This window comes from Rhinolophus sinicus, linkage group LG11, assembly GCF_036562045.2.
Source record: "Rhinolophus sinicus isolate RSC01 linkage group LG11, ASM3656204v1, whole genome shotgun sequence".
Taxonomy (NCBI): Eukaryota; Metazoa; Chordata; class Mammalia; order Chiroptera; family Rhinolophidae; genus Rhinolophus; species Rhinolophus sinicus.
In genome coordinates this window covers 49,777,680-49,798,485 of record NC_133760.1, presented here as the reverse complement: position 1 = coordinate 49,798,485, position 20,806 = coordinate 49,777,680, and the positions used below count along the sequence as shown (strand labels likewise).

General features: G+C 46.5%; 1 protein-coding gene across 7 annotated transcripts in view; it reads right to left on the bottom strand.

Moving 5' to 3' along the window:
- DPY19L3 (dpy-19 like C-mannosyltransferase 3) overlaps window positions 1–17,172 on the bottom strand; it is a 40,327-nt gene extending 23,155 nt beyond the window's left edge. For 2 of the 7 annotated variants that reach the window (XM_019740513.2, XM_019740517.2), the window contains exons 1-8: window positions 16,332–16,469; window positions 15,088–15,227; window positions 13,249–13,382; window positions 6,980–7,070; window positions 4,542–4,663; window positions 3,865–4,010; window positions 2,336–2,459; window positions 1,674–1,808 (exon numbers count right to left, since the gene is read on the bottom strand). In XM_019740513.2, the coding sequence (XP_019596072.1) occupies window positions 1,674–1,808; window positions 2,336–2,459; window positions 3,865–4,010; window positions 4,542–4,663; window positions 6,980–7,070; window positions 13,249–13,382; window positions 15,088–15,190 (855 nt within the window). In that variant the 5' untranslated portion in view covers window positions 15,191–15,227; window positions 16,332–16,469. Of the gene's footprint in view, window positions 1–1,673; window positions 1,809–2,335; window positions 2,460–3,864; window positions 4,011–4,541; window positions 4,664–6,979; window positions 7,071–13,248; window positions 13,383–15,087; window positions 15,228–16,130; window positions 16,261–16,331; window positions 16,474–16,728 lie in introns of those variants that run through there. The other 5 variants (XM_019740514.2, XM_019740515.2, XM_074314991.1 and 2 more) reach the window with 5 other exon arrangements.
- Window positions 17,173–20,806: the final 3,634 nt, after the last annotated feature.

The following is a 20,806-nucleotide window of genomic DNA, read 5'->3' as shown; positions in this document are numbered from 1 at the left end:
CACTTTAAAGCTCCCGGCAATGTATGAGAGTTCCAATTTCTTCACATCCTCCCCAGCAATTGTCATTGTTTACCTTGCTTTTTTCTGTTTTTTAAATGTTAGCTATCCAACTGCTGGAAAGTGATGTCTTACTGTGGTTTTGATATGCGTTTCCCTAATGACCAATTACATTAAGCATCTTTTCACGTGCTTATGGGACATGAATGTATCTTCTTTGAAGAAATGTCTACCCAATGCTTTGTCCATATTTTATTGTTGAAAGAGTTGTAAGCATTCTCTATGTATTCTGGAAGTCCCTTGTCAGATACGAGGTCTGACAATTAAGTTCGTGAACTTGTTGCAACGACGTTGCTAACCTTTTTTGATATCAGAGGGATTATTCATTATTAATTTGTACCAACTGGACAAACAGTTAACCAAGTTTACTGGTTGTAAGTGCTAAAAAAGCCGAGTGAAAAAGCTAGACGACCTGAACTTTTCGCCAGCAATTCATGCTCTTGCATCACGACAATGCACCAGCTCACACGGTTCTGTCTATGAGAGTTTTTAGCCAGTAAACAAATAACTGTATTGGAACACCCTCCCTACTCACCTGATCTGGCCCCCAGTGACTTCTTTCTTTACCCGAAGAGAAAGGAAATACTGAAGGAAAGACATTTTGATGACATTCAGGACATCAAGGGTAACACAGCTCTGATGGCCTTTCCACAAAGAGTTCCAAAATTGTTTTGAAGGGTGGACTAGGTGCTGGCATTGGTGTATAGCTTCCCAAGGGGAGTCCTTCGAAGGTGACTGTAGTGATATTCAGCAGTGAGGCATGTAGCACTTTGTCTAGGATGAGTTCTTGAACTTACATGTCCGACCTCATACATGACTTGCAAATATTCTCTCTTCTGTGAGTTGTCTTTTTACTTTCTTGATGGTATACTTCGAAGCACAAAAGTTTTTAATTTTAGTAAAGTCCAATTCACCGATTTTTCTCTTTAGGTACTTGTGCTTTTGGTGTTATATCTAAGAAGGCCTGGCCTACTTCAATGTCATGAAGAATTATCCGAACCTTCCTTCTTATTAGTAGGGAGCAGTTCCATGTCACCATGAAAATTTTATGAAGTGCCACAGAAAACTTGTACACACCTACTAAATATCTTGGGGGAAAAAAGAGCAATACATAGCAACCCATTTTAAGAGTTGTATTTTAAAATTTAAGTCATCTCCATCTTTACAAATGATGTTTGTGCTCCAAATAAATCCATTTTTTTAAATTAAATTGACTGGGGTGACATTGGTTAGTAAAATTGTATGGGTTTCCAGTGTAACACTCTGTAACACATCATTTATATATTGCATTGTGTGCTGGCCACCCAGTTAGTCCTCCTTCCATCACCATGTACTTGGCCCCCTTTACCCTCTTCTACCTCCCCACTTCCCTCTGGTAACCACCATATTGCTGTCTGTGAGTTTTTGTTCGTTGCCTCCAGTTTTATTTCCCACCTAATAATTCCACCCTTTAATGCACAGTAAGCAGGAAAAAAGTGAAGGAGCTGGAAGTGACCGTGGACTCCCTCAGCTTCCCAGCGCACTGCCACAAAGCGAAGTAGCATGTGCGTGTCCTGAGCTCATGCCGGGACATAACATGTGCAGTGGGCGTGTCAAATGAGGGCCAGCGGGTTCACCTTCAGGGCCGGCAGCAGGTCCAGGGAGTCCAGCGTGAACAGCACCAGCGCCTGCAGGAGCACCACGAACTGATTGAACTGCCACGTCAGACTAAAGAGAAACGTGGACACGAAGATGGCAAGAAGCGCCAGCCTCTGTGGAGAGAAGACCTCGTGTGATCCACCTGCTGTCAGTGCCACAGAGCCCTACAGACAAGTGTTCTCTAGGGCAGCCAGTATCTCTGTGACCAAACAGAGAAACCATCAACCACTGCTCTGAAAACCCTGCACTTGTCATTTAAGCCCTAAACATCCTCCCGTGCCATGCTGACATAAATATTCCCATTGGTGTGTCCTCTACACGCGTGTGCAGGCGACACGGCACCAAATCACTTCTTAGGAGCGAGGGCTTAGAAATGTGGGCAGTTTGCAGAACCGTCTGTGGTTTGCAGCAACCAGTGAAGGGCAGATTATGTGGAGTATATTTTTAACAACAAAAATGAAAGTGTTTTCTTTGCCAAGTAGGAAAAGGCACAGAAAGAGAAGACTTTGTTTCACTCAAGTTAAAAACCGGTCCCAGGATAAGGACGGTTCACGCGCATGGGGATACTAGGCAGGTCCCACTTTCTGAGGCTTCGCAGGGAAAACTGGGGCACGAGGATCACGTGAAGCACTAAGCTTACTTCAGAAAGAGGCTGCAAGTTTGGCCGCAGGAAGTACGTAACCGCTGCTGTCTGCACCGCAAAGAACGGCAATGCCCAGTTTTCCCTCAGAGGGACGGTGAACTCCACTCTCGTCGTGTCAATTCTGCAGAGGACACAATGGCCAGGTGTCACCTCTACTGTACTCACCTCAAGATGTCCTGACATGAAAAGACATGTGACATGAAGTGTACTCAGATGCTGGCTACTAGCGGCTCTCAGGGACATGTCCTCCTCACCGTTACCCGTGACACAGAACAAGCATAAGGGGATGGAGGGAAGCTGCCCACGTGTGCAGACAACGACGTGGCAGAAATGGCGCTCGAACCCACGAGCGTTGGTGCCGACAGCCTCACTCTTCTGGCTCTAACGTCACTGGTGCCAGCTGGGACCTCTGTATTATTCGGGGCTTTATACTGAGTCTGAAGTTTGTCACTCGTGAGAAATTCTGACAGCTCCTTCCCGCCCTACAATGTGAATCCCTAGAGGACAACTATAGTTACGCTTTCATCTTTGTACACCCAGGACCAAGAACCATACCTACCGGGCAGTCAGCAAACGTCTGTGTAACCTTAATGTGAACTGTAAATTTGAGTCTCATTTACTCTTAGCAGGAATATTATGTTAGGGGACAATGGTCAGAGGTAGTACAACACTGTGGTCTCATAGCCTACGCTGGAATTCTGACCGAGACTTAGCTGTGTGTATATTTATATACGTATATATGCCTTGAACTGTATATAAATGTATGTGCCTGTGTATACATGCACACACACACCCTCAGTGCTGTAAGTTAACCTGGGAAGCTGAATTTCCTCACCTCTGCAATGTGATAATGAGAGCATCTCTTCTGTTCTGCAGGGCTGTTAGAAGAATACACGTAAAGCACCTTGTAAGTGCCTGGCATACAGGAAGCACTCAGTAAGGTTCTAATGAAAAGTAATTTGTTTCGGGTTATAAAATCGAATCAGTATCAGAACTTGTGCTCAACTCTTAGATCTCCTTCTCAGCACTAGTGTCGCTACGGTAGGTCTGGCAATAATTCAACGTATCTTGAACGTGTTTTTATTGAATGTGTTTTTCAAACTGTGCTCTTTCACACACTTAGAGTCTAACCACAGACGCTTCTAATGTGAGCTCCCTGCATCTGCACGCTGCCTTGCACTTGGCTGAGGAGGAGCTAGTTGCACACAGCCCTGTGAAGGTGACAGTGAAACCATCACCGAACCTTTCTCGGACACGAGATGTGTAGCTGGAGAAACACTGATCACACAGCAAACTGCGAACAGAACTGGGTTGTTGAGAATGCTCTCTTCACCTGTTCTGTCCCTCAGCTGGAAATATGCACAAGCAGGACTTCCTACCTTACTAAGCAAACCCCAGCAGGTAAACCAAGAGGAAACTGCTATCCAAACACACGCAGCAGGACAGCTCCCTCTGAGCTGGAACGGAGCTCCTCTGCTTCTGCTCACACTTCCTAAGGGGAGAGGGGCCGACCGATCCCCACTCACCTGTTCGTGACATACCAGAAGGCTGCTAGCAGTCCTGAGAGCCACGTGCCACTAAGGAGCCAGCTGGTTGTGTAAAGGGCAGTGACATAGATGGCTTGGAGTCCAAATAAGGTGTAAATATAAAAATAAACTGGCTCTAAATATGTCTGTAAACGGGAACAATAAAACATGTTTGTTAGGGAAGCCCCAGTCCTTCCTGCTGCTGTTTAAAACACAGCAACAGACACTGAACGTTTCAGAGCTGACACCCGTTCCCAGCAGCACATCCCTTGTACCTGGGCCAGCAGCCCTGCTCCCCACCTGCGTTCAAGGGCAGGACAGGGCTGTGGCGGCCCCGGCTCCCGGCTTGAGGCCACTTCACACCCACCTTCGTACACTTTTACTTGATTCACACGAGAGGTGGGCACTGCGATTTGCTAATTTTCCACTGTTTTTTATTTCAAAGATAAGTGAAGAGTGATACCACTTCTAGACTGCATACACGTTATAAGCCAGTAAGTATCTATATGTACAAAATATCTTATAAAACATAAATAAAAAGCAAAGTTCACAATATTTATGAAGAAAATTAGGATACTGCTGTTTTTCTACCACACCACCTGTGAAAGGTTGAACTTCTAATGGCAGATTTTGACTTTGATCTGCTATGACAAGTCCATGTCACAGAAACAACGTACCTGTATGGGCAGAGCTCTGTACAAAATACTGAGCAAAACCTCTTGGTAAATATTCATTCGTTGAAGGAGGTTAATTGTCCTCATAGATTCAGTTTTGTTATCATACATTAAGCCATGAAGACCTACGGTTGATATTTGAAAAATCAGGAAAAAAAACCCAGTTAAAATTATGAATTCATTCAAAACTATTCACAGGTTTTTTAGTATGTGCCAGATAAAGTACCCGATGGAAGTGCCCATCTGGGAAGCGTTCTTACCAAAAACGGAAACTAAACCCCAGCGAGCCTCTAGGTCTAACCACCAATTAACAGGAAACAGGCAGCAGGGAACCATTCAGTGGCACCCTTGGGCTGCAGCAAAATCCAGAAAGTGGAAACTATCAGACAGGTGAATCAGTGTTTTCAACAAAAAATTACCAGAAAAAAATGGAAAGAAATCTATAGATGAAAGAAGAGAGATGTGGCAGGTGACTGCAAGGTATGGGCCTTGTTTGCATCTCAAAAGCTTCGTTAAAAATCTGTAAGACAACTGGCAGCCCAGTGCTGACTGGATACAGGAAGGTGTGACAGTGACGCTGGGGCTCCGGTAACGCAAGGCAGCTGGTTCCTCAGAGAAACACACTGACATTCCCAGGCGAAGCAGAGGCTGTCCCTGCTGTCCAGGGCTGCTCCCAGGCCACCCAGGGTGAGGGCAGGAGGACAGAGCCGGCAGGTGTTGTAGTTGGCGACACGTGGAAGTCCATTAGGGAGCCGCCCTACCTTTCTGTGAACTTTCTAGAAGAATGATCTTAACAAATGACTTAAGTGCACTGAGTTCACAGTGACACTGAAAAAGAAGGCACCCTGTTCACCTCTGCAGCAGTTTCTCTACTTCAACACTACTGGTATTTTGCTACTTTGGGCCCAGGAATGCTGTTGTGGGGACGGCCCTGCGTACTGTAGGACGTTCAGCAGCATGGCTTTCCTCTGAGCACTCAACTCCAGGAGCAGACCCCCCCTCCTCACGCCGTGACAACTCAAAATGTCTCTGGACATTTCAGGTATCCCCTAGAGACACAAGGGCCCTTCGGTCAGAACCAATGCCTTAGAGGATGCTGGAGAAGCAACTGGTACTTTTGAGAACTGGTCAGTACAGCTGATTCTCATCATTCATGGTAGTTGTGAAAACGGAATTAGTAACACTGAGCTGTAGGAAACAGGCTCCTACGAGCCTCTGGTCACGCTCTTCATCGACGGATCAACACAAGACCTTGCGTTATGTGTGTCTCTGCTTTAAAGGCACCTTCTTGAATAGATACTGTCGATTCATGCACATTTGACCTCTGGCCAACAGCACTCTACCTCATGCCTGAGGAAGCTGGTCTAACACACGTCTTCTCTGTGCCGTCACCGCTAGAAAGCTCTGAACAGCTGTGAAAGGGCCACAAATGCTGCTTTGTGGGTCACAAATCAGTTTCAATGAGCGGGTGAATTTGCAAATATGGATCCATGGACCACAAGGAGCAACTACATGAAGAAAAAAATCAACACATATCCTGCCTTCTTGGATCAACTGTGCTTCGTGGCAATCGGCTGATGAGAAAAAGGTTTTCTACAGCGGAGTTCCAGGCAGAAAATACAGGGAAAGTGCCAGAATGTCACTTTTGTAGCTCTACTGAAATGATGCATATGGACAGTAATCATCAAATGGCTGCTAAAACCTTAAGTTTTGGCTGATGGATATTTAACCTTATTATAGGTAAATCTGGCTATCTACATAGGAACCAACCGGTTAATTTGTATGGCACAAAAAGAAAGATAACCAAAATCTCATGTTGCTTACTATGATAAAATCAGAAGTACCAAACATCACCTATGAAGAATTCTTGCCAGAAGTAGATCTGAATCCAAACAAAGTCTGGGACAGGACAACTCTGGGTCACGTGTCATGTGAAGCTCATCAGCATGTATCATGCAGGGAAGATCCTTTTTTGGGGCCCACACTAGCTGGAGCGAAGGTAAAGACCATGGCTCTAAACCACTTCTGAACAGTGAAAATATGGGGAACGGCAACTGCAAACTAAAGAAACGGATGGGGCACTGGGGATGACTGTCATTTCACTTGTCTTATCAAAATGCCTCCATTAGGACAATATACCTTTCACTTGCAAAGACCTCTTCCAAATGATCACAACAAAAATCGGCAGCAAAACCAGGAAATTGTACAGATTAATTTTGGGATGGAGGAGGGCTGAGAGGCAAGGAAAGGAGAGTTACATAAAGTATTATATAACTTTTTCTAGAGTAAAACATTTTCGTGGATTGACTATGTTAGAAGGAAAAATGATACAAGTTCAGAGAAGAAACTATGCAAGTTCTACAAAGCATTAAGCAAAGTATTTTTTGGCTGAAATGTTGAAAAGAACGAGCCGACCCAAAAACAACAATGAGTTTAATTACCTTGCATGAGGCTTGGAGCTTGTAGCATCTGCTTATAGTAGGAGTAATACAGCCCACACTCTGTTCGGAAGGAGATCTCTCGCTCCACTTCCTGAAATGAAATTAGGTCTATGGGTATACATGATCTAGTTGTGTTTACATTTCTGCTGTCACTATAGAAACACAGCACAGACTACAACTTAAGAGGAAAAAAGCTCTGAAAATATAGTCCTAAGAAACCTTGGCAAATAAAACAAATAGGATGATAATTGTAGAGGTTGGTGGTATATTACAGGGGTTTATTACACTATTCTCTCCACTTTTGTGGATGTGTAAAATTTTGCATAACAAACCATTTAAAAACATGGAGACAATTTCCTTTAAGTTGATGTTTCAGAGTTAAAGTTTTTCTCTTATTTCCCATAAATTAAAACTTAAAAACACACCACCATTTTTACACATTAGTGAGAAAGAAAATAGGAATGGTATAAAAAAATCTCCCAAATGAAAAGAACTATAGTTGCATCAGACACCTGCCTAAAAGCTAACAACATTATATGGGACAAATAATTTTCTTTCTATTGTAAGAGTGTAGGGTATTCTTAGTGAGGTGCGGTACATCTTTTACATGTGGCTTTTACTTCAATAAGTGGAAAGATGTTCAGGTAGGAAAATGGATACAAGAAATTTAAACTGCTTTTACACAAATACTGACTTTTAGAAGAACTGAAAAAAAATTATTTTTTAAAGATGCCTTTTAGTTTTATTATCATTACTATTATTATTATTTTTTAAGGAGGGCGCAGCTCACAATGGCCCATGTGGGGATCGGCAACCTTGGTGTTATCAGCACCACACTCTAACCAAGTGAGCTAACAGGCCACCCCAGAAGAATTGAAAATTTAAAGCAATAGCTATTGGTCAATTTGGTTGTAAGTTGCTTTTATAAAATTTAAAACATTAACGTAAAATATGCAGGCAACTGGTATTGGGGTGGGGCAGACTTCTGGACTCATGCTGTGAATATCCTTAGACCCAGTATCTCACACACATAAAACAGTCCAGGTGAACAAAGAATTATGGCCTATGTCCTCACAGGTGCCTTGACACCCATGTTCAAAAAACCAGGTCCTAGAGTCTGTAACACACTGTCGGAAAGGTATTTCCACCTATTTTTTTCCTACGACAGCAGATCCATCTTCCACAAATACAACACTGCTGGGGGTGGACGATAAAACCACCCGTCTTACTTTCCAGCGGATAAACTTCTTTTAGCCCATCCTTTATTTCCCCCACCTCCAAATATGTTTCAAATAGTAATAAATATTTCCTTAAAAGATCCACTCATGCTATTTATCATCAGACCTGGAAATTATTTCTTTGTTTTACTTTTTAAATATTTCTCCTAGCCTTAAAAAAAAGTTATTATAAGTACATGAATAAGGCATTGAAGAAATATTCAATTATCTAAGAATATAAATATCCGATTTTGACCTTGAAAAACAAACTATTATGTTCTATCATTAACTTAAAAAAAAAAAAAAAAAAAAAAAAAGCAGCGTTGGGCCGGCCTGGTGGCTCAGGCGGTTGGCTCCGTGCTCCTAACTCCGAAGGCTGCCGTTTTGATTCCCACATGGGCCAGTGGGCTCTCAACCACAAGGTTGCCAGTTCGATTCCTTGAGTCCCGCAAGGGATGGTGGGCAGCGCCCCCTGCAACTAAAGATTGAACATGGCACCTTGAGCTGAGCTGCCACTGAGCTCCCAGATGGCTCAGTTGGTTGGAGCGCGTCCTCTCAACCACAAGGTTGCCAGTTCAAGTCCTCGAGTCCTGCAAGGGATGATGGGCAGCGCCCCCTGCAACTAGCAACGACAACTGGACCTGGAGCTGAGCTGAGCCCTCCACAACTAAGACTGAAAGGACAACAACTTGACTTGGGGAAAAAAAAAAAAAAAAAGTCCTGGAAGTACACACTGTCCCCCAATAAAGTCCTGTTCTCCTTCCCCAATAAAATCTTAAAAAAAAAAAAGCAAACAAACGGGGGGAAAGGTAGGGTAGCAAATCTCATACATACAATGAGCTTCCTTTCATAGAAAACAACTTTATCCTGGAAAAACTGAACATTAAAAGAAGGCCCAGTCAGGTTCTAAAGTTTAATGTCATCAGCACATTTGCCTCATACAAAGAGCAATACAAAACCACGCTGCTCTTTTGGCTTTCACCCTTCCTTCTGGCTTGTGATGCATCTTTCACAGCAGTAAAGGCAACTCTCAGCAGCCATGTTAATCCATTCATCTTTAACCTCTGAGAAAAACGGTTCTATTGCTTTTGATAACATCAGAGTAAACTGGTATCACTCCTTTCTAGAATATTCAAACTCCTACTTGGTCAAGTAAGCACAGAGGCTGTGAATTGGCATTCATCAAGCAAACATTAGCTTCCTTCCTTTGGTGCAAATAAAGAAGAAATGTTACATTTAATTACATTGCTTTTCTTCTCTCCAGCTGCCTGCAAGTGTTCAAAGCATGGCTGCCTTCAGTGGGACATTCTAACTCCCACCCCACACCCCCAAACCAAACTGGAAAGCCATCCGTCACTCACAGGGAGGGAGTTCTGATCAGTAAAGGCCGACTTCACATAGATGGGCAAGTAGAAGAGTGCTGCCCCCAGGACTCACAGCAGGAGCTGTGTGCCCCCTCCCCTAATACCCAGCCTGTGCAGACCGAGGGTCCCAATTAGTAAAAATATGTGCAGAAATACGCGCAGACACGATGAACTGCTGAGCTTGGCACCAGCTGGACAGAACCAAACACTGTACTTTATCAGACAGACACTTGCGAGTTTTACATCTGCGTCCTGCTAAGAAAACATCTGCTTTACTCATTCAAACACTATTCCAGTTTTACAGAAATTTATACTTTGCCTGGTGGATGGTGCCAATGAAAATGTACACCAGGAGAAGTTACTGTCTGAATAACGCAAAACAGACACTTCCTGTTGTCCCCCAGCGAAGGCCATGCAAACCGTGAAAATAGCCCTAAAGACAATGACAGAAATAGGTGGGAAGACAAAAGAATTGCACTTTTAAGGGACTGCGCCGCTAAGCCACATCAGCAGTAGTTTTGTAGTAACTGAACCACGCCGCCAAAAGGAAAAGCACCAAGAAAAGACTGCTCATGTGAGCGACTGCCGTCCTTGGCAACGCAAAGGGTAACAAGCCCATCAGACAAATGACACCAAATGCGCAATGGAAACACGCCATCAGTTTTTTCCAATCTCATGTACGTAACTTGTTTGTAAAAACTGCCCCGAAAATAACTAGGCTGTGGGTAGTGAGGGAGTCACAGAAAGGCTGACTTTATAAACATGTCTGTTTCAGAACTAGGCCGACACATCAGCTCACAAAGACACAGCAGCGCACAAAGAGACGCCGTCCTATAATGCTGCGTTGGGGACCATGGCCGCGGCACATACGTGGTGTCCTGGCCGGCTAGAGTCACGTCCTCAACTTGGCTGAGCCGTGACACGGCATGGCTGAGTGGCCAAGCTTGAGATGACTGCTTAGACCCCTGCTGGAGTAACAGGTCTTCCACTGGGCGTGTTACTGCCGTCGCTACCACTCGTGGACTAACCCACTTACTCTAAAAGCTCCTAGCATTGCCAGGCTATTTGATGGAAAGACGTACAAATTCTGTAATGTCAAATAAATAAGAGAGTAGCAGTGACAATGTCAGCAGAAGGAAAAAACACTAAAGTCAAGCGGCTTGAGTGCGTTCAGCCAAATGAGAATCAGCTTTCCGTATCACCAAACATTCACTTGCTGGGCAGACAAAAAGGTGTGAAGGTTTAGACCTAGATCCCAACAGGTTTTTGTCTCACTGAGAAAGAATAATGCGTTTGTTAAAAAGGAAAATGACTTCAAGGGAAGACAGGTGTCAATTAGAAACAATGATTAACTTTTGCCTGAACTATTCAACTAGCCTCCCCATTGGATTCTGTGCTTCTAATTGGTCTCTCTGTCCTCCCATCTATCCACTTCATTCATTCATTCACAAATTCATTCATTCAACAAATACTACTGACTAACAAGGGACAACCACTCGTCTGCTGGGAAGTTCAGCAGGGAAGAAGAGACAAGTGTCTGCCTTCACGGAATTTATAATCTAAAGTCCAGAAGCAAAATACAACAGGTAAAGTGGAGAAGAGGGAAGGTGAGCAGGGAGGGCCTCACTGACAAGTGAACAGAGACCTGAGAGGGAGGCAGTGAGCCACGGGTAAGAGTCCGCTGGGCAGACAGAAGAGCCCACACCCCCTGAAGAGCAGTGAGGAGGCAGTGCGGTGTGAGTGGGGGGAGGAAGGAAGGGAGGAAGGGGTGGCTAGTAAGGTCAGGTCAGGGAGGCTGTCTCGCCTCCCGAATTTCCTGTACATGTTCCCTCCCTACGACACTCGCCTGTCCTCCCCAATTTGCCCTGTTCACCCTTCTCATCCTCCAGGTCTTATCGACCATCACGTCCTCCATAACACTTTCCCTAGTCCTCTAACACCAGGTCAGGCCCCGCTCCCACAATACTCTCACCCCATCGCAGTGCTGACTTTAAAAGTGCTGTAGTGGCCTGTGTCCTCAAGGGTGAGCTCCTCGGAAGCAGGGGCTTGTCTTATTCGGCGCACTGCTCCCACTGAGAACAGTCCTGCGGGCACACTGCAGGTGCTTTCCATACATTTACTGTATGAATTTATCATACTGGACGGTCTGCAGGCACAGCCAGAGCCTGTTATTTCTTCCATGTCCCCACAGTGTTTAAATCAGTGCTACCCACAGAACAGGTGCTCGATAAACACCAGGCAAAAGCATGATGACGTCCTTCACCTGGCGCGAGTCAAGATCCAGGATGCCCAGGTTTCCTGATGATGGGAGTACCTACCCATCTGAGGATGCCAGCAAGGCCATTTGTGAGCTTTAAGTTAAAGAACTAAACTTATTGTTTAAAATCAAATTGCGTGATCTCTTTCAGCATGTCTCCTGCTATACAGTCACTAGCATTTATTTTCAGCTACATGCCCACACAGGGATATTTGAGCCTTTGTTGAAAATACTTGTGTTAATAAGTAAGCATTAAATTGCTTAATTCTAGGGAATCTATTTATAAGCACTCATTTTAAAGAGATATAAGTAAGTAAAATTTTCCTTGACAAGAAAAACTACCAACTGTCACTGACGGACAAGAATTATTATTCTTTGGTATCATGATGATTTGTATAAAGATACAGAGATATATACTGTGCCTCTGAAGTAATATGGTAGGTTTTTAAAATAAGCAACTAGAAGTTATTTGTAGAAATTAAGTTTGGCATTTGAAGTCGTCTCCTTTGGAGACTTCGCCCAACAAGGGAGCCAAAGGTCCAGGAACTCTGGAAACCCGTCTGGGAATTGTCCTTAGGTGCTGCGCTGGTCCTCTTGAATATTCTCATGGGTGATAAATCTTTGACCCTTCAAGGTGAATTTTGCTGTCATAAGCCATGGTAGTAGATAAGGTCAAAGACCATGGCATTTCAGACCAAAAACAAGGTATATTTAGATGAAAAACACTGGCCATGTGTAAGTTTCCTTGCGTGCTGTACTCATTCTGAAAACAATGCCAAATTAAAAGACATCTAGAAATGTTTAAAGAGAGAGAGAAAAAGAAGACAACAGGAAACTGATGTTTAAAATGTCACAAACCCTCTTGAAAATGTGATGAAAATTATGGCTCCTTTGTCCACAAAAATTATGGCTCGCCCCACCCGCTGCAGCTACAGCTAGAAAGGTGCGAACACACAACAGTCACCTGTGGAACAAGGTTACGACTCCACGGTTTAGAGCAGTGGCTTTCGAGTTTCTCTCCTTTTTGTGTTTTTACTGTGACCAACAGAAGAAAAATGTTTATACTGCGACCAAATTTGTACATCAATACACATAATCAAGTTTCACAAGTAATTCTCCACCCAATATACGTGGTAGGACTCTCTTGTATCTGACTCTTTCAGAAAAACACTCCTCATGGCCTCTGGCACCAATCTCACAATCCAGTTTGAACAGTAACTGCTGCATAAATGGGCTACGTAATGAAAAATGAGGAAACTCACTTGACTATAATAACTCTGATGTTACTTTAAACTCACTAAATCTTTTTACTTCATAGCCAAATCTTTTAAGAGTGGAAGCTTTATAGCAAACCTGCTGGTCATTCACCTATGTGGCTACCGACTGGACACCCCAATGAGTAAACCATCAATGGTCGCGGAAACCCCATACCTTAATGTTAGAAAACCATAAGTCATTTTCATGTAAGGTGGCCAGGTAAACAGACGTAAGGACTCCAACACAAAGGGCAATGGTTCCACCAAGTGTAAACGACAGAGTCTCCCATAGTCTTCTACTGGTACCACCTTTTAGGAAAATGAAACAGATAAATATTATAACTAAGCCGGTAAAGAATTTAACAGTCTTCCTCCAGACTCTCAGGTAAGCTAAATCCCAGCTGCGTGTCACTGGGGGAGTGTCTGTGACCCAGCAGACAGTCAGGGGCATTGTCTGTGATCACACAGACCCGTTTTCTTTCATTTATTACAGCTTTTCCCACTGGACCTACTTCTCACAAGTCCATCCTGCCAACTATTAGGTTGGTGCAAAAGTAATTGTGGTTTAAAAGGTTAAAAATAACGGCAAAACCGCAATTACTAATAGAAAGTGAGTTTCTTGACAAGTTCGTCATCTCATTCATCTAATGCCTGAAGCCTGTGTCTGCAGTTAAGTAACTGTAGTGTAACTACGAGGTTTGTTACATGGAGAAAAAATGGGCTGCGTGTCTAGGATATAAACAGTATACTTACAATTTGTGATCCAGTTACCCTTTGACTAGTAACTTGAAATCTAGGCATACACTCCCCCCCAAATAATTAAAGTTTTAAACAAACATTTGGCCACAACAATATTTACCACAGTTGTTTGTATACATAAAAGGTTAAAAGAAAATGTCTAATTATTTAACATGGAATTAGTAAAATAAATCATGCAATAGCCACACAATGACCATATTTTGAAATTCATCACATAACGAGAGGAACACAGATGTTACCAACAGCACGTAGCGCAGCAGCTTTGTAGCACCACACAGGAACGCCTGGAAGGGACGCACTGCAGAGAACATTTACAGGACAAGATAAGGTGTTCTGGGTACCAGTCTCAGAATGGCTACGTTTTCCTTCTTTTTTGCTTTTCTTTAGTTTTCAGGGTTTTTTTTTTCCTGATGTAAATAAATCCTGCTTCGGTGAAATGAACAACCCTCAAAGTTACGTTTTAATTTAAAAAAACCAAACTTGAATTTGCATTGAATGAGGTCTTCAGAAAGTACTCCGTCTTGTCTGACATTGTTAATGGCTGAGTTGCATGGCCTGACTTCTCAACACAGATTACGTTTATTTTATAAAACTGCTCCCCCGAATTACTAGCTCTGGCTGTAAGAATCGACATGGCTGCAACTAACATAAATGTAGTTTTTCATGCTCACTTTTAAAAATCTTAACCATGTTTAGTTAAGACCTCTGGAGGCAAAAAGTTGGTAATTAATGACATGTGAATGTATGGCTTAGCAGGCGTCTTCAGCATTACATTAAAAACTTAACCAAATTCTGACCACTTTTCCCACCAAAAAAAAAAAAAAAGAAAAAGTAAAGGATAAAATTTCAGGAATTTGACTGAAAATAAAGAATAAAAAAATGTTTGATTCACCTTTCAATATTTCGATGAAATGAGGAACTCCCTGAAGTAAGGCTGTCTGTCTGAACAGCATACACAAAGAAAATGGGGAGAGCACTATTCTAGAAAGGGAAAGGATCAGATTTACAACCATCAGCCACTGAACAACAGCTGAGAAGCAAGGGCTTCTAATCAGAGCTGTCATCTCTTATCGAATCATAACGGTAAAACCAATATTATCAAATTGCAATCAAATCATGTGAAACTAAAACACTGGGGTATGAGAACAATTTCCTCAACCCTTAGATGTCCCTGAATTTTTATCCTATGGGAGTGATATTTTAATACACAGAAATAAAAGCAATCGCAAATGCTGCTTTCAGTGAAATCACCTACCAGACGGCAATTTATGTTCCAACTTCACATTTTCTTCTCGTGCTGCATAATCCTCAGAAACTTCTGTGTTTTTTATTCCTTTTCTTTGCCTGATGGTGTTCATGATGTCAGACTCGCGTGCATTGTTCTTCCAACCACTCCTGCGGACAACACGGAAGTGAGCCACCATCCGTACGCGTCCCCTGTCGCCCCCACACACTCTCTGCTGAAGTGACTTTGCTTGGGCCGCGCCCCTCGCTCTGCACGCCCGGCCTTCAAGGCTGCTCTCAGGACCACGCGGCGTATTTACGAAGTGCCTGCTCAGGAGTCAGCAACACGGCCGAGCAGCCCTGACCAGCGCAGCCCCCGGCCCACGAAGCCTTTCCTTGGGACGGGCAGCCCCTGCTGACCTTCTCCCTTCCTGAGCCATCAGTCACCGTGCAATTTGTAATTATGTGGTTTTGCATTATTTTCTACAGGTCCAAGCCACGGGAAAGGTCTTCAGTAGTAAATGTGCTGCTAGCCTGACTGTGAAGCACTGAAATACGGTTTTGAGTCAGGTATGTGGACTTTCATGCCAGCGCTGTTTAAAGCTTTGGGGGCGCCTGAGGTGACGGCAGCTGGCGCCCCGGAGCAGCGGTGGTAACGGAGCAGGAGCCGCGGGAGGCGGGGCGGCGGCAGAGAGCGAGCCACGGCCCCCCCGCTCCGGCCTCACTCCTGGGAACAAGGCACGGCGTCACCAGTTACTCATTAAATGTGACCGGCGCCGGCCACGGTGGTTTGGGCAGCTTAACTCCTAAACGTAAACAACTTGCTCCGTGAAAAAGAACCAAGCAACCAACATTGTCATTCATTCATTCACTCAAAAAACGTGAGCCGCCGAATAGGCGGAGGCGCGAGCCGAGACCCGAGTCTCCCAGCAGCCGAGTCACCTCGCGCGGGAGGCGCCCCCCAGCGGCCGCCCAGGCACCACGGGAGCGGGGACACACACTGAACGCCTACGGTGCCGGCCCTGCGACAACCGCGCGAACCACGAAACAAGCTTCCAGTCAAATTAAAACCACCTGCATGTTCAGGGTGTGCGAAGGGGCCGGGCAGCGGGCGCGGCACTAGGCCGCAGCCCACCCTCCGCCCCCGGCCGGCGCCGAGCTCAGGACCTGGTCCGGCCGGCCCCGGACACGCGTGGCCGCGGCGCCCGAACTCCAGCAGGCCCGCCCTCAGCCAACGGCCCGCCAGCCGCCCGCGCCCGCCCCTCCGCCCCAGACCTGCGCCTCGGTCGTCTTCGCGCGGGTCCGGGAAATGCGGCCTGGGGGCGTCAGCGGCCCGGAGAGGGGCGCGTCGGGGAGGCCGGGCCGCTGCGGCCGCGCCCATAGGTTCGGGGAGCCGTCCGTCAGCGCGGACCCCGCCCCCTCCCGATTCCCCGCCCTGTCTCGTGCTGCCCCGGCCGGAAGGAAGCGGCGCACTTCCGCTCACTACCCCAGCAGGGGCGGGAGCGCGGCTCGGGGAGGTTGCGCGGCTCGGGGCGGAGCGAGGGTGCCTGCTCCTTCGGCCGCGCCCCCGGGCCTTCCTGTCCCCGCGCTGTCGGAGCACACGGACTTCCCCTTGCGGCTCCGCCCGGGCCCGTGCCCGGGTTTCCGCGCGTGCGTGCTGCAGGTCACTGACCGCGGGTGGCAGAGCCCGCGGCCGCCTTCGCTGCCTCAGACCCCGTAGTATTGGGGCCGTTTCCTTCTCCGTCGGTCTCCGCCGTCCCCGTCCCCACGCTGAGGGCGTAAGTCTGCGAGGTCCCAGCTGAGCGGGCGTGGCGCTCGGGTCCTCGCCCTGAGGACGCTGCGCTTCCGTGCCGCCCAGCACGGACGTCCTTCCCCCAGGACGCCCCTCCCGGTCACCTCGGGGGTGTCCTGTGTGGCTGTCGCTGTTAATAGGCGGCCCGCGTTCTGTGCGAAAGCGCGGAGGCGTCTGCTGGGCGGCTTTCCTGAACAGGAGCTGGGCCTCCAGGTGGCGCTGTCACGCCTCGGCCTGGCCGTCGGCGTCGTCTTGCGTGTCGAGGTTTGCGAGCCGGGACCCTACTTTTACAGCCTGCGTCTTTCACGTGCAGGTGCCTCCCGTAAAACACCGTGCGTGCCGCCGACGCACGTACGCGACCCGGTTCCTCCGTCGGCCCACATGCCCTCCTCGTGCAGGGTGCTTAGATCGCGTCGCTGCGGGGCGGGCGGGGCACGTGTGTCCCTTCGTAAATAGGACTCCCTGCCTGTGCTGCTGGGAAGCGGCTTTGGTGACGCTCGGGGACTCAAACAGCCTCCGTAAGTCTCAGGCACCAGTAGCTCGATGAAGAGGAGGCCTTGGCGGGGACCCCGCAGCCCGGGCGACACAGTGAGCCCTGGGCCCGGACGGGACGGCGGGGGGCACAGGAATACGTGTGTGCAACGTGGTGAAGCCCAGGTGGCCGCCAGCGCGAGGCAAGCCGTGCTTTCCTGGAGCAGGGTCAGTGGACCCGCCGCCAGGCGTTCCCCGTCCCCGGGGCCTCCGTGTAGAAGAGACGCAGGGTCACGCTCGCCCCGACACCCACTGAGCCAGAGTGTGCGTTTTCCAGCATCCTCCGGGCATGTGTACGCCTGTCACCCCTGGAGAGGCCGTTGACGCTGCGCACGCGCCCTTCCTAGGGCTTCTTGCCCGGGGGCCGCGGGGCACAGCTCCTCTCCCGAGGCGTTTCCTGTCTGAGGTGCGATGCCCAGTGCTAAGTGCGTGGCTTGGTAGTTACAGTCCTTTCACACGAAGATGACGGACATGAAATAGTTGTGCGAGTTGAAACCCTGTCTTCTGCAACCGCAGACTCTGCCGTGTTCCTCCTGTCCGCCTGACCTTCCTTGTCAGTCTCTTGCAAGTTCCTCTTCCTCTGAGAAATCAATGATTCTCTGGCTCATGGCTCCAATTTTCACTGATAATCTGATGACTCACCGTTTTTCTTATGTCCAGGCCTATCCCCAGATGTCCACTGCCTATTGGACATTTCCATGTGTGCAAGCACCTTGAATGCAATTTGTTAAAAATTGAACTGTTTCAAATCCCCCAGCCCCGGGAGCCAAACTTGAGTCCTTCCTACTGTGTGATCCACGTATGTCCAGTCAAAGATTGAGTCCTGTTGGGTTTATTCCTAGATATCTCAGAACGTGCCCAACTTTCTCCCACCTCTATTGTCACCACCCTAATCCAAGTTATCATTTCTTGTCTGGTCCTTTCAATAGCCTCCTGACTGATTGCCTTACTCCATTCCTGCCTGCGTTCTTGTCCACTAAACCCACCTTCCATGTAGTAGCTAGACATCTAAGTACACTCTTGGTGGCTTACGAGCTTTATATAAAAACCAAGCTCCTTAACACCGCTCGCCAAGTGCTGCCAGGAGCCAGGCTCCATTACCTCTCCAACCTCATCTCTGCTTCCTGTTCATAAATGTCCTTCAAAGGTTTTAGACGTGGTCTCCCTGCGCTGTTTACCTGATGTAACTACTATTCAGCCTTTGAATTTCAGCTTAAATGATCCCTGCTGTCCGGTTTACACCCATACACTCCCCTCTCCCTGGTTTACAGCTGTTCTGTGTGACTGATAGAACATGTGGAAGTGAGATTGTGGGACTTACGGGGCGAGGTCCTAAAAGTCGTCCCAGCTTCAGCCTTGGCCGCTCTTGAACTGCTCACTTAGGGGGATGGCAGCCACCGTGTTCCAGAGGACACTAACTGCTTGTGGGGGAGGCCATATGGGCAGCAGCCAGAGACACCTCACCACCGGAGTGACCCACCTGGGAGGACGCTCTGCCAGCTCCAGGGCAGCTGTCAGTGATGGCAGCCTCAAGAAATCTTGAGCCTGAAACGGTGAGGATAATAAATGTCGTTGTTGTTTGAAGCCACTAAGTTTGGGGGCAATGTTGTTGTACAATGATAGGTAGTCAATACAGTGATAAGAACCCTCTGTGTGGGTGTATCATAATTTAACTGGTCTCCTCTAATGGGACATTTAGCTCGTTTCTAGTTTTATCCTGTTAGAAGCAATGTAGAGAATATCCTGATATTTATGGAATTCTTTAGAATATATTTCTAGGAATAGAATTGCTAGAGCTCATACTTTAAGATGCTAAACACTGGCAAACTACATTCCAAAAAGGTTAAAAATTCTGTGACTTTACACCTCTTCCAGTGTGCATCACAGGGCTTATTTCTCCACATTCTTGCCAACAGTGGGTATTTTTAGTCTTTGCCAATCTTAGGTGATAAATGATGTACGATTTTAAACGTATCAGTGGGTGCAGACAGACATCAGGGGTGTATTGGCTGTTCATGTGTCTTTTGCTATGAGTTTTCAGTGCTCTTTGGCCAGCCTGAGGTGATCTGAAGAACTTATTCAGACTGTGGATAGCACTTTGGTCACATACCTTGCAGACACTTCTTCCTTGTCGCGTGTCTCAGTGTCTTTCACTTGGCAGTTTCCCATCTTCATGTTGTTAGATCTGTCCTCTTCCTGCTATAGTTTCAGGGTTTCCCCACCATGCATAGGAAAACCTTTGCCATCCCAACACTGTAAACATTTTAAAATACTTTCTTCTAGTTTAAAAAAATGTTGCATCTTTTTAAAATGGGCTGAGGTGGAGATCCGACGTGATCTTTGTAACTGCATAGTCAGTTGTCCCACCATCATTCTTACCTTAGTGATTTGAATTACCTGTATCACATACTGATACCTGTGTGTATATGACCTGTTTGCAAACTATTACGTTAAATGATATTACAAAGAACGAGTATGCAACAGTTCCACTGTTTAACTTACTGTTTCTTTATTGAATGCTCTGACATGTGGGAGCACAGTGCCCCTCCGAGGACTCCTTGTGGTGAGTGACAGCTCATCACCACACTTACAGGACAGACAGCAGCACAGACAGAAGGGGGACCCTTAATGTTAAGGGCACCCCAGAAATTTCACGTCACTTCCCCTCCATCCCATTAGCGTAACGTGGCTGGACTGCCTCACCTAGCTGTGAGGGACACTGGGAAATGGTAGCTGTGCACGCCAGCAAACATTCTGCCGCAGGGAGAGAACAATGACTTGGGGAACAAATGGCCGTGGCTGCCACACAAGTCATGTGAGAGCAGTTTCTTTGGAGGGTCAAGGTTGAATGTGTATTGTTTCACATGCATTAGTCTGGTTTCTCAGACGATCACAGACTCTGAAAGCACAAGCCATGGGCAACTTCTGTGCAGCCAGTGTGTGGGAGTGGTCACAAGTGACAGCAGCACTCGTGGGGTCACAATGGTTATTAGCAGCAAAGGGTCCAAATCCAGCCCGAGAGGCGATCAGCTGCTAAGTGCAGATTCCCTGTTGTAAGATTCCCCCTACTTTATGGGAAAAATACATTTCTTTTTTAAAATCTGGAAACTTTACTGGATAGGTTTTACCAGATAGGTTTTAACTTTACGGATAGGTTTTATGGGGGCCTTTGGAAACTCAGTAAATGTTTAAGTGTGAGTAAATCAGCTGAAAGGTGCTTTGGAAATGCAAATTTCCCTGGAGGTAAGGTCTGGTGTCTTCTTCAATTTCAAGAGCAAACCCACAGGATTATCATGGGGATATGGAAGTTTGGGGAATCTAATCAATAATGTGGTAAAGATCATGTAGGGTGTCAGATGGGCACTTGTCTTATTAGGGGGACCACTTCATGGACTGTGTAGACGCCTGACCACTGCTCTGTACACAT